The 15,348-nt window shown below is 37.8% G+C and overlaps 2 protein-coding genes across 2 annotated transcripts; one reads left to right on the top strand and one right to left on the bottom strand.

Annotated features, from left to right (window-relative positions):
* Positions 1-7,148: 7,148 nt before the first annotated feature.
* On the bottom strand, positions 7,149-9,845 carry FOLB2 (Dihydroneopterin aldolase). Its single transcript, XM_086643813.1, has 3 exons — positions 9,707-9,845; positions 9,187-9,390; positions 7,149-7,540 (listed from the first exon to the last, which is right to left on the bottom strand). Exons 2-3 carry the CDS (start codon positions 9,381-9,383, stop codon positions 7,342-7,344), a joined length of 396 nt encoding a protein of 131 aa, XP_086499939.1. The 5' UTR covers positions 9,384-9,390; positions 9,707-9,845; the 3' UTR covers positions 7,149-7,341.
* Positions 9,846-11,555: 1,710 nt separating this feature from the next.
* On the top strand, positions 11,556-13,340 carry LOC147537217 (uncharacterized). Its single transcript, XM_086643763.1, has 5 exons — positions 11,556-11,921; positions 12,026-12,096; positions 12,726-12,825; positions 12,945-12,973; positions 13,079-13,340. The coding sequence occupies exons 1-5, from the start codon at positions 11,775-11,777 to the stop codon at positions 13,113-13,115; spliced, it is 384 nt and encodes a 127-aa protein (XP_086499889.1). The 5' UTR covers positions 11,556-11,774; the 3' UTR covers positions 13,116-13,340.
* Positions 13,341-15,348: the final 2,008 nt, after the last annotated feature.

Here is a 15,348-nt window from a genome sequence, read left to right as displayed (position 1 = left end):
TTCGTCAGACTCGGGGGTTCCGGGTCGGGTTTCGGGCTCCCGGGCTAAATTCCCACCCCTAGTTGGAATGCTGTCTAATCGTATTATTTCTATATAGATGTTGATGATGCACAAAATGTTCAACTGTTGACTGAAGTCAAGAATAGACCAGAAGTCCAACGGGTCAACCCGTCTCAAGACATCAGGACCGCTGGGCCCAAAAAGACCTGCCACCTAAGCCCAGAACTAGGAGGTCGACAAGATCAACTAAGGAGCTCCAACCCTGTTCCGCCTAAAATACAACCAGGTCTGCCCTGGGATTTTCAAGAAGTATAGGGGGTCCACGTAGGCAAGGTCGATGCCTTACACCCTAAACTGGGATGGCGGAAGCACGCCACACACTTCTTGACTTAATCCGAAATATTCCTAAAGATCTCAATCGGCTGAAGATCTTGAACTGTTTAAGTAACTTGGGCTTCAAGAACCTCAAAGGAGGAAACATCTCCTAGAAGATATATCAAATCGACAGGATATCTACGAAGTATCCTTGAACATATGAACTTCTAATAATACTAGATATGAGATAAACTCAAAAGGGAAACCCTAACTACGAATGGTAGTCTAATTCCCAAACGGTGGATCACAACCACCCATTTACACAGTCTATCACAGTCGATCCAAATCGTCCTATAAAAGGGCATCACATCACCTTCTTCAGGGGTACGCTGAGTAAGTTCAATACACTCAATCGTTCCACAAGGATCAATCAATACTCAATCTTTTAACTGCAGAGAACAATCTGACTGTCTTGAACGTCGATTTTGAACCCTTTGCAGGTCCCCCCCAGGTTTCTAGGAGCAAGGAGGAGGAGGGAGCATCTTCAAGCATCCAGACGGAATATTCACCATAACAGACGTTGTCATGTATCAATTCTCGATTCTCTGGCTGATAAACGGAGAGTCATTTTTTGACCTCAGCATATATATATATATATATATATATATATATATATATATATATATATATATACAGTTTGGTTGGTTCAAATTCTATCGGCGGTTCCGGGAGGTGGTCGCTACATCGATCATTGCGACGAGCAGACATCCATCATGGCTTGCCGCAATGCTCTGTTGAGGAACACCGGCTCTATGAGTCCCTGGTTCGATTTTGGTGGTTTTCAAAAATTCAAATCGAAGCGAAACCAAATCAATTTGATTGTTTTTTCAGTCGAGATGAGTCGAACATTACTCGGTTTGGCCTAAACACCATTAGGTTCGATTATGCCAAATTCAGTCTGGCCGACCGTTGCTCACCCCTAACTAAAAGACAAAAGACTTCAGAGTTTGACTACGGTCGACCGTTCTTTTACCTGAGTCAGTCATTATGTCACAATTTAAGTAAAAATATTTTCTACACTTAACATTTCCCTATTCAATAACTTACCAACCATCCAAACTTAGTAATTACTACGTATCAATGTGTTATACAATTTAAGTGGTACATATAACACTTTCTTACCCATAAACATGAAGAAACTCGCAATATCTGCTCAAATCGCATTCAATAATTCAGAACTAGCAACAACAACTTCACACCATACCAACTTACACATTGTTGACAATATCTCAACCAAATTCTTCACATAAAAAATTACCTAAAATCTCTAGTAAAACTCATTATGTAATGTACAACCCACATTATTGCAAATTTAGAAAACTTCAATATAGGGAACAAGAAAAAGTTAAAGAAAAGAAACCCAAATTTTATATTTGGGAAAAAAAAGCAAGAACATAGATTGACATTATCATTGGAACTCTTGGGATTGCACTCCTCTTTTCAACTTCTTAAAGAAAAACAACTTAGAGGGTAAGATTCAAGTCAAGCTTTTGTAGTTCATCTCGATCGTTATTATTAGTACTAGTATCAATGTATGAAACCGATCCAACGGCTGAACCAACACGATAGTTATCCGAGGACGATAACAGTCCGATTGCGGGTTGATGATCCATTGCCATTGATGGTGTTGATGATGACCTTCCATGATACCCAAAATGTTGATAAGAAGGAGAATGAGAATGAAAAGATGGTGGTTTTTGAATCATAGAGTGGGTTTGAATACCTAATGATCTATTAAAAGAATAACCATGAAAAGGTAAAGAAGCAATGCTTGAGAAATGGTATGGATGGTGCAAGTTAGCATAAGTAAAGGCTAAAGCAGCTGCTTCACCAAAACGTTGGTCTCTTTTTGCTAACGTACGCTCACGTTTATGAGCATTTTGATGTCCTCCTAAAGCTTGGGAGCTATAAAATTTTCTCTGACAGTAATTGCAAGAAAAGACTCTTGGTTCATGTTGATCAGAGACTAACTGAGAAGAAGTTTGAGAATGAAAATTAGGGTTAAGATTAGGAGGAGGGTGATGATGATTTTTCATTGATGAAGAACCCACATTCAGAGAGTCAATTAAGTTGAGTTCTTCAGGATAAACAGAATTTGGTGAAAACCCTTGATTGGTAATGCTTAGTTCTTGATTTTGGAGTGTGGGTTTTTCCTTTTGAGATGAGTTATTTAGTGTAAAGTAGTTTGGGGATTCTGATGATAGAGAAATGATGCTTGATGAAGTATCAGAATAAGAAGATTCGTGGTTTGGTTTTGATTCCATTAGGGAAAATCTCAAGAGTCAAGATAGATAGATAGATAGAGAGAGTCTAGAGAGAGAGAGAGGGAAGGGAGAAGTTATCAGTTATCACATGGAGGGATATATGGTATGTGGTGGTAGGTTATGAATGTCCTTGACATTGAAGTACAGTAACAAAATAGGTAAAAGACAAAGAGATCTTTTGGATATAAAGAAACAGAAAGCCTTGGCTTCAGCCTTCAGATAGTAGAGGATTAGTGTGGTGACTTGGTGTGGTGTAAGAAATCAATCATTTTAGCCTTTAAATTCAACAACACTGTACCTCTCTCATGTGAACCATTCAATTTATGGTCCTTTAATATTCTAAAACATCAATTTAGGTGGTGTTAAAATGTCAAATCCTCCCAAACTAACCGTTGGGGGGTGTTTTTTTTATTGGACAATTTTAGGTTGTGATGGGCCGACCCGATCCGTCTACTTGACTCCACCTTACATGGGCTATGTAGGCTCACAGACTACCTAGTATAAAGGCTTGTCGTGCAGAGCCCAAATTGGGCTGGCGGGCTTGATATATCAACTTTAGTGTGCCCTAGACTGTCATAAGATGAGTAGAATCGTGATGTTCGCCGAATTCAAATTGGAGTACGTGTCCAGTCAAGTTTTAGCTAGAAAAAATAAATCATTTTTCTATCTCTAAACCATGTCTGAACACATATTCTGACCGGAATTCGCCAGAATAAGTGCGTGACAGAGAGACATGTTCCATACACGTAGGGCAAAATCTAGATCAAGTCTTGGTATTTTGGTCCAATACACCAGTACATCAATACATTGACTTAACCTAAATTTCATGATTTGGTGGGTTTTATAAAAACCACCTCACCACCTCTTCACACAAAAAAAGTAGAATCTTTTGTTTTAGATTTAAGTTTTAGTCTTTTCACTCCCTCTCAAATTTCTTTGTTAAGTATATACATTCTTTGTACGTAGGGCCTGCAACTTTTTTAATATCACATTTGGTACGCGTGAAATCGAGCTAAAAATCGATTTTATAAGAAAAAAATTTCTGTTATTTTAGTCTTCAGCTCTATAAGTATTTCTTCAATTGGCTGAAAAAAGTCTGTATATAGTTGCAAAAGGTTTACAAAAATATTTGCATTAGTTGCATTACATTTGAAGTTTCAACCAAATAAAACACATAAATTCGAGATTTGAACCAAACAAAATACAATAATTTGAGTTGTTAAAGAAACAAATTATAAATTTGTGAATTTTATCGATCCAAACAAATATAAGTTGTCTTTTAACTAAAAAAGAACTTTAACACAAACCTAGATAAGATTCTTAACCTGAACAATATCTACAAGCACCACGTAGTAAACCCTATCAATAAAGCTAGTGGGCTTGCCCTGTACTGGTCTATCAACTACGAGATTGAAATTATATACACTGACCACAACATGATACATGCTAACGACACCCAAATCGATAACCATAACCAATTCTTCATCACTGGTTTTTATGGGTGCCCCTATAATGCCAACAAAATGAAACCGTGGGAGACTCTTGCGAGCCAAAGCCCTGCTAATCAGCTGCCTTGGGTAGTTATAGGAGATCTCAACTGTATTCTAAATCCTTCTGAGAAAGCTGGGGGAAAGGAGGCCCACACTTCTAACATATCCAACTGCAAGCTAGCCATTAATCGGTTGGGCCTCCATGACATTGGCTTCTCGGGTTATCCTTATACCTAGTTCAATAAACAATTTAAGGGAAATCTCATTCAAGAACGCCTCGACCGTGCTCTGGTCAACCATGCTTGGCTCACTACCTATCCTCACTCCAAACTCACTCACCTTTCCACTCTAGGGTCTGATCATAATCCCATTCTTCTCACCACTAAGCAGACCTCGACTTTGGGGCGAAAACCCTTCAAATTCATTCGCACGTAGATGTCTCATCCCAACTGTGCCACTTTTATCAAAACCAATTGGAGCTCCCTCACCAATCCCATTCAAGCCAAATTGAACTCTCTGGCCATTCGGCTATCAAAATGGAACAAAGAAGTATTTGGGCAGCTAGACACTAATATCAAACTGTTCACCAACAAAATTCAATACGTCCAGGACACGTATATCTTTAATACCACTTACTCTCAGATCGAAAATCTTATCTTGCAGCAAGAAAGCCTCTGAAAAGAAAAATCCAGAATTGCTAACATCAATCTAGGCGACAGAAACACTCAGTATTTTCATGCTAAAGCGGCTACCCGAAATCGTAAAAATCAAATCCATTCGATCAAGAAAGATGATAATTCTTGGACTAGACATGAGGCGGAGATCTCTTCCATCTTTTTTAACCATCTTCTCAATATATCCACCTCGGCTGGCTTTAGCCTTTCTTCCAATCTTCTAGATTGCTTCTCCTCTCAACTCTCTAATCTCCAGAATGACTCCTTGACCGCTATTTCTAACATGGAGGAAATCCGGAAAGCCACTTTCTCTCTTAAACTGGGGGCAGCTCTGGGGCCAGCTCTGGGGCCAGATGGTTATCCTCCTTTCTTTTATCAAACCAACTGGGACACAGTGCAGGAAGACATAAAAGATATGATCGTGCATTTCTTTAGCACCGAGACCCTTCCGTCACAGTCCAACCACACTCAAATCTGTCTTCTTCCTAAAACTAAAACCCGTCAAACACCAGCAGATTATAGACCGATAAGCCTCCTTAATACCACTTATAAAATCATCACTAAACTCATGGCTAATCGTCTCAAACTTATCTTGCCGGATCTCATTTCAACTTTTCAAGCTGCTTATGTGCCAGGCAGGCAAATCACTGATAACATTCTCATCAGTCAAGAAATTATCCATTCTTTTAAGAAAAACAGGGGGTCAAAAAGCTATTTTGGCCTCAAACTGGACATGTCTAAAGCCTTTTATCGCATTGAATTGAGCTATCTGGAAACTATTATGAACCTCATGGGTTTCTCAACCCATTGGATTAAGCTTATTCATGCCTGTCTTCAAACCAATACCATGCCAGTTCTGATTAATGGTTGCCCTGGCTAGAGCTTCGAGGTAAGTCGCGGAATAAGGCAAGACGACCCTCCCTCTCCTTTCTTGTTCGCCTTAGCCATGGAAGGACTCAGCCTCTTATTAGAGAATAACGATAACAACAATCCTTTTCTTGGTTATTATGTCCCCAATTCGAATCTCATGATAAAGCATCTCTTATTTGCCGATGACTGCATTATTTTCGGACAGAAGTCTCTGGAGAATATTCATATCCTCAAACAAATCCTTCAAGAATTTAGTGAGGCCTCGGGTCAAATTATCAATTATGCGAAATCGAACATCTTCTTCTCCAAAAATTCGCACCCCAAATTCAAGAGAATAATCATCCGCAATCTTTTAAATCCATCAATCGTCTACAAGAGATAAATACCTTAAAACTCACTTATTCATAGATAGAAACAAAACTCAAGCTTTCAAGTCTCTTTTATCGCAAATCAAGAGTTTCAAGGGAGATTTAAGTGGAATCTTTGAAATTCTAATAAAACTTCTGGGACTTTGAAGTTCTAGTTAAAATGTTCCTGAATTTTAAAAGTTTTAAAACTTCAAAGTTTCAGAACTTCCATTTCTCATAACTTTCTAATTCAAAAGCTTTCAAGTCCCAAAACTTTTATGTCCCGCATCTCTTAACGAATAACAAACCCTTAGATTAGGTTTTCGTGAAGTAGGAATTTAAGTTGGGAAAAGATCATTCGAATTAGATCATTGCTAGGTAAGCATTCTAAGTGGTGGAAGTTGGTAACTTAGATTAGGTCTGTGTGGTGTGTGGGATAGGAATTTAAGTTGGCAAATCGTAAAGTTTTGAGTTGGGTTTGGGTTTGGGGTGCCAATAAAATTTAAAGGAGAGTATTAATCTTTTAATATGGAAGTGTTGGGGAAAGATTAAGGGCAAGCGCGTGCTACAACCCCACCTGGGCCTTAGCTAGATACGTCCTTAGATGCCGGTGGAGCCTGTAGCTCCTACCAATGGTTGTTCCAACCCACAGGTACAGAGTTGCAGGTGGGGTTACAGAAGCCTTCACGTGGGCAAGCTAAGGTTTCTGGTCGTCACCGTGGGGATGGAAGATGAATAGTTAGCGAAGATTTCTTGTCGTCACCGTGAAGATGGAAGATGAATAGTTGAGGATTGGAAAGATAATCAAATGTTTAGAGAGTAAACAGAAACTTGTAGTCATTTATAGGGTGGTGGTGGTGGTCGACAGCCGAAGTTTGTCCAAGAAGGTAGAACTCAATCCACCTGCTAGATTTCAACACTGGTCCTTCGTAGAACTTTGGTTTTCTTGTGGCTGTGACCATGTGTGCCAATTGTAAAAGTGGTTGTAACCCTTCCCTTTTTCTATTCTGGTTCTGGTTGGTGATCCAAATGGAGGTTTGCTTTGAAAATGTAAGGCCCAAGCTCATCTCAATCTAATTTTCCATCCCAATTCAACATCCATGAACAAAATAGAATTGAAGTTCTTCATACACAAACATCATTGATATATTTATATAAGAATATCAACTCTGTAGTAATCAACAGCAAACAACATCATGAAAAACCCGACAGAGATTGAGTTCTGTAAACCTAACCCAAGTGAAGACCAATATTCAGATGCTAAAACATCAAAATGAGACTGAAATTGTAGATTTATTATCTTATTCAGACTGACCCAATTCTATATATCAGCTTTTCTAGATCGAAATATCTCAACGCCTAAGTAATCGAGAGGACCACGAACAGCAACATGAGGTTTCCCAACTTTGACGCGAACAACCGATACCTGAGAGAATTTTGTCAGTGTGGTGGTGGCAATGAGGTGAGCCACAGATTCCAAGAGATTCTGAGAAGGTCCTTCCACTACTTCCTTGACAATGCTGTCACAAAACCAGATAAACTTCGTGAGATATAAGACAAAGTTAGGAGTAAGAACGGTGGAGAAAAAGAACATAAACTTTCTATATGTATAATTGAATCCATCATGTACAATTGTATTTAGGCCATGCTTGGTGTGCGGGAATGGAATGCCATTACCAAGAATCATATTCCATAATGGTGTTTTGTAAATGGGAATACGTTACGATTAGCATTCTCAGCAGAATTAGATCCTCCACGAAGAGAGAGAATCCCAAACGCATGGAGCTGGATTGGTTTATGTTTCTTTCTCTTTCCCTTCGAGTAATCAATTAAATAACTGCCAAAGTCAACCCATACCAATCATATTCCTGCTCAAACCGAAGTGCCCAAACAATTTAATAAGGTGTCACATTAGTAGGAATCACGTTACAACATTTGCTATTTTTGGGAATCAATCCCTTTCCTTAAAGGTTTTTTTTTTTGTTAGGGAGAATTACTGAAACCCCCCAACTCTGATAATGCCTTTACTAAAACCCCCCACTTTAATTAGTAATTACTGAAACCCCCCAACTCCGTTTGATTTAACTTTTATATTTTAAATATTACTTTCTTGCCCTCTTACGTTTTACCCCCACTTCTGATAATTCGTTTACTGAAACCCCCCACTTTTATTAGTAATTACTGAAACCCCCCCAACTATTTGAAATGAATGGAGAAGCTCAAAATGGATGGCCAAGATGACACAAAATTATGGTCGTTTTTTTTACCGTTTTACACCTTTTTGAGCCTTATTTTTTCCATTTAAACCCATGAAACCACCCTACAAACTTCACCCCTACCATCTCGAGCTCATAATGTATGTCGTCACGAAGCTTTTAGCTAAACCAAATCACTAGTAGTTGTAAACTTCAGACAAATAGCAAATTTCAGACATATCCAACGACATGAAGTGCAAACATTAACAAAATTAACAGTATCACATTATTCGGTTCAGACTACTTTCTCTCGGTTAGTAATATGATGTTCCTAATCACTTAAGTATCGCTAAAGTATCACTAATAGGATGTAGTTGTAATTGTAGTCCTAAGACAGACAAAGAAAAATGGGTGAATTATGAAACTTAAAACAACCATAAACATAGGAAAATAAAACAAAGAAGAAAAGAAAAAGATGAATACATGTTGGTTGATGTTGGTGGGGTAATGAAGAAAGAAAGAGAGAATGGTTTTTGAAGTAAGGGAGAATTACTGAAACCCCCCAACTCTGATAATGCCTTTACTGAAACCCCCCACTTTAATTAGTAATTACTGAAACCCCCCAACTCCGGTTTTAGTAAATGGTCTTTTGGACATTTCACTCTCTCTAACGGCACAACACCGTTAAATCAAACGGAGTTGGGGGGTTTCAGTAATTACTAATTAAAGTGGGGGGTTTCAGTAAAGGCATTATCAGAGTTGGGGGGTTTCAGTAATTCTCCCTTTTTGTTAAGGCTTTCCTTAAAGGTAATAAATGCAGAAAGCAGTATTACCAATTGAGCAATATTTGATCGTGGCTTGTGGATATTCGATTGTTTTCCTTAAAGGGTAAGAGACCATTATTTTTCAAGTAGACTAAGCATTAGTTTTTCCGTTGTTTGCAGAACAAGTAATAACGTGCTATTACTCACCGATAAATTTCCGTATAACTTAAAGTATCAGATATGGAGTCAGATTTTCCAGCTACACGAAGATCCATCCACGCATCGACGTCAATTAAGAATTTCTGACCCAGTGTCTTCTCTTCAGGTTTCACACCATGAAATCCATGAAACATCAATCCCCTCAAAACAAGTTTGTCTCCTTTCAAAACTATCTCATCATCCATCTATTATCTAAACAAATTAATCAGTTTCAGTGAATAGCATATAGGTTTTATGGAAACACCAAAAAGTTCAACACACATCCAAGAAAAATTAACGATTAATCCGAGTTTCGAGTTAAGAAGGTTCTCTTAGACATTTTATCAAACATAAGTAGGGCATAAACTATTCCCACATTTTATAAACTACCAAAGAGAGTTTGAATCAATAAGAGATTCATATACATGAATGTCATATTGTGCATTTATCAAAAGTTGACAAATTTTGAGAAGATAATCATATTCTAAACAGAGATCCGTATAATACAGATAAAGGGTTATAAATTTACCTGGAAAATCTGGAAATGGATTCCCAGACGACAAGATTCGACTGTGGAGTCTCTCTCTCTCTCTCTCTCTCCACAAACAGAGTAGGTTAGTGATCGATTCAAGGCAGCGTTTGGATGCAAGAGTCATCATGTCCGGTTTGTGGTCTGAGATTTTTTATGGGGAGGTTTTAAAGGCGCCTCTCAAAATCCTTAGGGAAGTTTTAAGAACGCCCTCAGAAAGTGTCGTTGTCGCCTCCTCTTCTCACAACCTTCCACCTAGATTTGCTTTGAAGGGGCCTAATAACACTTTTTAGGGGGCGCCTTTACAATCACAGAAATGGTTATTGAGGCCCCCAATATATGCGCCCCCTAAATCTTAGGAATTGGTAATAGGGGCCTCCCAGTAAAAGAAGCAACCCCAACCTTTAGTTTGACCTACAACAACGTCGACGCTGTTAAGTATATTGTTGTTCGCTGTGACTAAGACTACAAACGACAGAGAGCCGGCCATCTTCTTTTTCTCTCCTTCGTTTTCTTCGAAAGTTTCCTATTTTTTTCTCTCCCACTCTCTAGATTCTATGATAAATATAAGTTCCAATCAAGAAGAAGAAGCATTTCACTCTATTTCCCACTATTTTGAATACTAAGCGCTTATAAAAAGCCATTACCTCGACCAATTTGGTTGTAAAGAGTAAATTTAAGTTGTACTTAAATTATTTTCAGAAAAAATTGGAAGGATTTAAGTTGTACTTAAATTATTTTTGCAACTCACAATTTTTTTTCTTTTATTTCTTACTTGTTTATCGTTCCTCTGCTTCATAATCTCGTTATTATTTACTTTTATGTCGTCAATTGTTTGTAAAGATTGTCAATCGACCCTCCAATCTCAACATTTTTCTTCTTCTTCTTCTTCGTATTTCAAATTTAGGTATGTCCGATGGTAGAAAAATATATTTTTATTACATAAAATGATAAAGGTATGAAGCAATTGTGATCTAGCAAAAAATATCCCCATCTTATGCTCATGCAAGCAACTTTCTGGATAAAAAACTTATAACAAAGAAATTCACTTAAGTCAGTCCTGCCTCGAACAAAATCCTTGCTCCGGCCCTGCCATTATTACCTCCAAAATCCCATGTGTTGTAAGACATATGATTTGGGAACTAAGATTCATGAAGAACATCCAAGTCATACAAGAAAAAACAAAGTACTGTAAAAGTAATAACTACACAACGATATGAAAATAGCGAAATTTTCCACACATTTCTATTCGAGTTGACTGAGTTAACATATAATTTGGGTTTAGCTTCACTGAAAACATGGGTGCATGGATTCTCCTTCTCCTTGTTATTCCGACACTCTAATTACATCACTTACCACATTCACTATTATTCCCCTTCAATTGACTTGTGATCAAAATTAATTCGAATAAGACTTCGGAATACTTATATTTATGTAAGTCACTAGTATTTAACTTGTGTGGATGATGGATTCGACTGATTTCGTTAAAATTTCCCAATATTTTAAATTTAAATAGGAGAAGGATTTCTATCAAATTTAGGTCAAACTCATTGGGCACTTTTGTACAATCAATTCAACGTAATTTTGGACATGAGGTGATCAGATCCACACCAATGCGGTTAACTCAATCCATCCCATTGGCCATCCAGTCAGTTGACCGAGTTTGAACTGAGTGAACCGATTAACTACCAATTTGGAAAACGGAATAACTGATAACAACTTTATTCAGTTAAACTTCAAGAAACAAGAACCCCTGTAACGACTTCAGTTGCAAAACGAACTAATTCCTCCCTCTCTCTCTCTATCTTTTTCTCTCTCTATATCTCTCCTGCTTCCTCTCTCTATAAATACAGAAGAAGCTTCTCCCATTTGTTCTCACCCCCTCTGTTCAATCACTCTGTTCGATCTCTCTTTCTCTTTCTTGACCTAATTACTCTCTCTCTCTCTCTCTAAAACTCTCTTAATTTGTTCAGTAATCACACAAGAACCACTCTACCTCAGAGTCTTCTTCGAATAATCTGCACCCTTTCTGCTAGAATCATCAATTTAACCTACCAAGATCGTGAAAATGGAGAATTGGTTCATACCAAGAAGATCAGAGATCTTATGGATTCATCAAGATGGTCCTAAATATTGTTGTCGTACTTGTTACAATAATCCTGATCGTATGATTATTACCAACATTGTTTTACGCTCTAAGACTAAGAATGTCCATGTCAGTACTTCTTAATCTCTTTCTTTCTTTTAATTACTTCTTCTCAATCTTGTTTAACTACTAATAATTAATTTAAGACTGATTAATTATGTGTTAATTATTAGATCAACGAAGCTAGTATGCCTTACGATACCGACCCAAGTCATATATACCTAAAGACAGACGCAGATGACATGTAAGTTACTCTTCAAGGAATGTATTAACTCTGGGTCTCTGTTCAATTTCTTCTACATGAACTCAATTTGAGTAATTTCTAGTTTTCTTCTCTACCCAATCATGATTTTCTTGCTCTTTTCTATAAACCCTAGATGAAAATTGTCTGGGTTGAACTACTTGAAAGTTATCTAGGTTTGTGGGGTTTAGTTTATCGAAAGAATCAAAGGGTTTTGGATTAAACCCATTAATACCCACAGAAAAAGACTGAGTTTTGAACCTAAGAGAGGGTTTTAAAACATGATTGTCGTGAAGAAATCTTGGAAATTAGTGGAAATGCTTGGGTTTTCACTAAGTTACAGTACATGATAACCATTAAACCTAGATAGAGAGAGAGAGAGAGAGAGACCTGGGTGGGTTGGATGATCTTGGTGAGAATCTTCAGTTACTCTTCAAAGAATGTATTATTGAAATCTTGCTTCTTGTTCTTATTTGAATTACTAGTAATATATTATATGAGAAATTGCTACTTTCTTTATTTTTATTTTTTTTATTGTCTTTACACCAAGGAAAATACACTCTGTTTACACCAATGAGGGTGTGATCCAAAGTGAGATATCCTCCTTACTTACATATATACAACAATGGCAGCGTGAATGTGTATACTAGGGATATGTATGCTCTTGGACGTGGGAAAATAGCTATCAACTTGCATTGTAACAAATGTCATACCAAACTTGGCTGGTCTTATGTAACTCTCTCTCTCTCTCTCTCTCTCTCACTATCTCTTCTTTTTCTTGAAATTGGTTAGACGAAAAGTTTATTTGGAGACTAATTTTTTGATGTGTTTTACTTATAATATATGAACAGAATACACACCCTATCGTTGTGCTCATAAGGTGAATTTTTCAAGTTAACTCTATATGAGTTTGTATTTTGAGAACATGATGACTAGCTAGCTAGTTGTTACCGATTCTAACACGTATTTTAATTGTTGAATGCAGTTCGGAAGTTATAGTCGTATTTGAACCGTCACTCTGATAATGCAATGTCAAGATAGCTCTGTTCATGGCCCGCGGCATAAACTCATTTTCAGTTTTTGTTTTCAATTTGGTTTTTGGTTTTCTTTCATTTGAGAAGGATTTTTGTAAAGGGAAAAGTAGATGAAATCAATGAGTACAGTATCTCTCTCCAACTATAATTGATTCATCTGAACTTGTGTAAATGGATTCTATCCTCGATCATATATAGATTGTTTACCCTTTTCATAAGTATAGTATATGTGGGTGTAAAACACTAGTTATGTTTATTTGGAATATTGGCTCTCTCAAGAAAAAACGATTACCAGGAGTGACGATCATTCTACCTTTTCAATATGTTTTTTAGTGACGACTCCGAGAGAAGAAAATAACAAACCCACTCCGTGCACCCTCAAAGTAAATGATGCATTAAAAGAGGAAGACCAACAAACGACAGACTTAGATTAGGAGGCCGTCACCGGAGTTATCTATCTTGGCCAGAAAGGTCCAATGTCAGTTAGTCAAATCACATAGCAAGGACCAGTTTGGTCGAGGAGTCGTCTAATATAATTTAAAACGGATAATAGAATTTGACTAAAGGAGAAGATAGATAAAAATGAAAGATCATCTTTATTTATAATCTGAATTTACCGCAGAAGGTATTATAAAATAACGAAACAAAGTCAAATCGAGCAGAGTTTAATTGTAGAAAGACCATAGTCGAAACCAAAGAAAGGTTGAAAGAAGAAAAAAAAAGTCTCCATCACCCACTAATCACCAAGTGCTCGGTGGTAAAACAATTAGATCAACTCTAGAGGATCTGGATTCCATCGCAATAGATTCTTAATCTATTTAAGTTATATTAGACGACTCCTGCGAATTGAATTGTTCACGCGGTGACGGAAGAGCCCAACAACAGGGTGCCTCCTTTGATAATCGCTGTAGAAAAAGAAAAAGGTTTAAGAACGTCAGACTCAGACATCTCCTCCCTCTTGTTCTTGGCCCCTTTGTGGTCACCGAACTTTCCCTTCACTACCACAAAATTGGAACCAATGAACAATTTTGTTTGCGGTGTGCAGACAGTGCGACAACATAACCCTTTAGGAATGACAGAGCGACGGGATATGGGTTTGACAGAAAAGCTAAGAACTTGCCTCCATGTGAGCTCCAGATTGCAAAACAGATCTAGTTGGAATATCAAGGCTCAGACTGTGGAAGTTCATTTGAAAAGTATGAAAACAGATCAATAAATAGTCAGAGTAAAAGCAACATTAAACCTTCACTAATACGTGGGTAACAGGCAAGATTACAAAGACGAACACAAAATATGAGAGAAAAAACGAAGACAAGAAAAAACTCCAAAAGGGACTCTACACCTCATCGGTAGGACAAGAGTTTCCCCTAACCACGCTATTTTCGGACTCGCTCATCTCATAGTCAACCTACTCTTCTTCAACCTTTGAGCTTTGCTCTTCACATGATTAAATTTCGCACTGGCCATACGACAGAATAATCCTTTATTATGTTAGAAGATGTTTATTTAAAGAATGTTGGTCTCGCAGAGGCCTTTCGACCTTGACCTTCAGACAAGTCATCCCAGAGCATGAATAGCTCAGGCCCTCGCACATTCGAAGAGAATTTTTTTGCTCCTGCAACATAAAAACCAACACTCGTATAAGTTTGAAATATGGAAAAACTCAATAAGAAGCTCAGATGACCCACCATGAGAAACAACAGAGTATTGCAGAGGCTTTGACACTTGCACAAGCTCAGAAATCCCTATAGAAGGGCTCGGCGCATTAAATAAAGATTAATAAGATAGAGAATGTGGCAAGTACAAATTCCCACTTTCAGGGGTCGAGCTCGTGTTACCACCAGAAGTAGGGACTGACTTTCCTACAAAATGAGACATGTCAGCTAGCGGGGGACCTCCTCTCGATGGGCCTTTCTTCGGGGATATCAAAGTAAGTTTATCTTTCTTCTTTTGGGAAAAGAAAGACCTAAGATGGGCATAAGAGCAACACATGCAAAAAGTTCAACTATGCAGGCAAAAGGAAGCTTGACTCGGAAGATCAGACGAGGCAAAATAGCAAAGAAATTGCTCAAGTCCTCACAAGGATAAAAAGCAGAGAAAGTCACGAAGAACCCTAGAAGAGGTCAGAGGTTAGCTCGTTTCCCCGAGACTCCCTAAACATGGTTACCTTCGGTCGACTCGATGGAAGAACATGATGGTCTATAAGCCCATGATTTCTCAC

The sequence above is a fragment of the Eschscholzia californica genome, unplaced genomic scaffold (assembly GCF_041429995.1).
Source record: "Eschscholzia californica isolate CP2 unplaced genomic scaffold, dmEscCali1.0.p SCAF_5, whole genome shotgun sequence".
Taxonomy (NCBI): Eukaryota; Viridiplantae; Streptophyta; class Magnoliopsida; order Ranunculales; family Papaveraceae; genus Eschscholzia; species Eschscholzia californica.
This window is presented reverse-complemented; position numbering and strand designations above follow the sequence as displayed.

Coding starts and splice junctions, on each gene's coding strand:
- FOLB2 (XM_086643813.1), bottom strand. CDS start 9,383: ATGGATGATGAGATAGTTTTGAAAGGAGACAAACTTGTTTTGAGGGGA. Junction 7,541..9,186: donor AGTTATACGGAAATTTATCG/GTGAGTAATAGC, acceptor GTTTTGTGACAG/CATTGTCAAGGAAGTAGTGG.
- LOC147537217 (XM_086643763.1), top strand. CDS start 11,775: ATGGAGAATTGGTTCATACCAAGAAGATCAGAGATCTTATGGATTCAT. Junction 12,826..12,944: donor CCAAACTTGGCTGGTCTTAT/GTAACTCTCTCT, acceptor ATATATGAACAG/AATACACACCCTATCGTTGT. Junction 12,974..13,078: donor CCTATCGTTGTGCTCATAAG/GTGAATTTTTCA, acceptor TGTTGAATGCAG/TTCGGAAGTTATAGTCGTAT.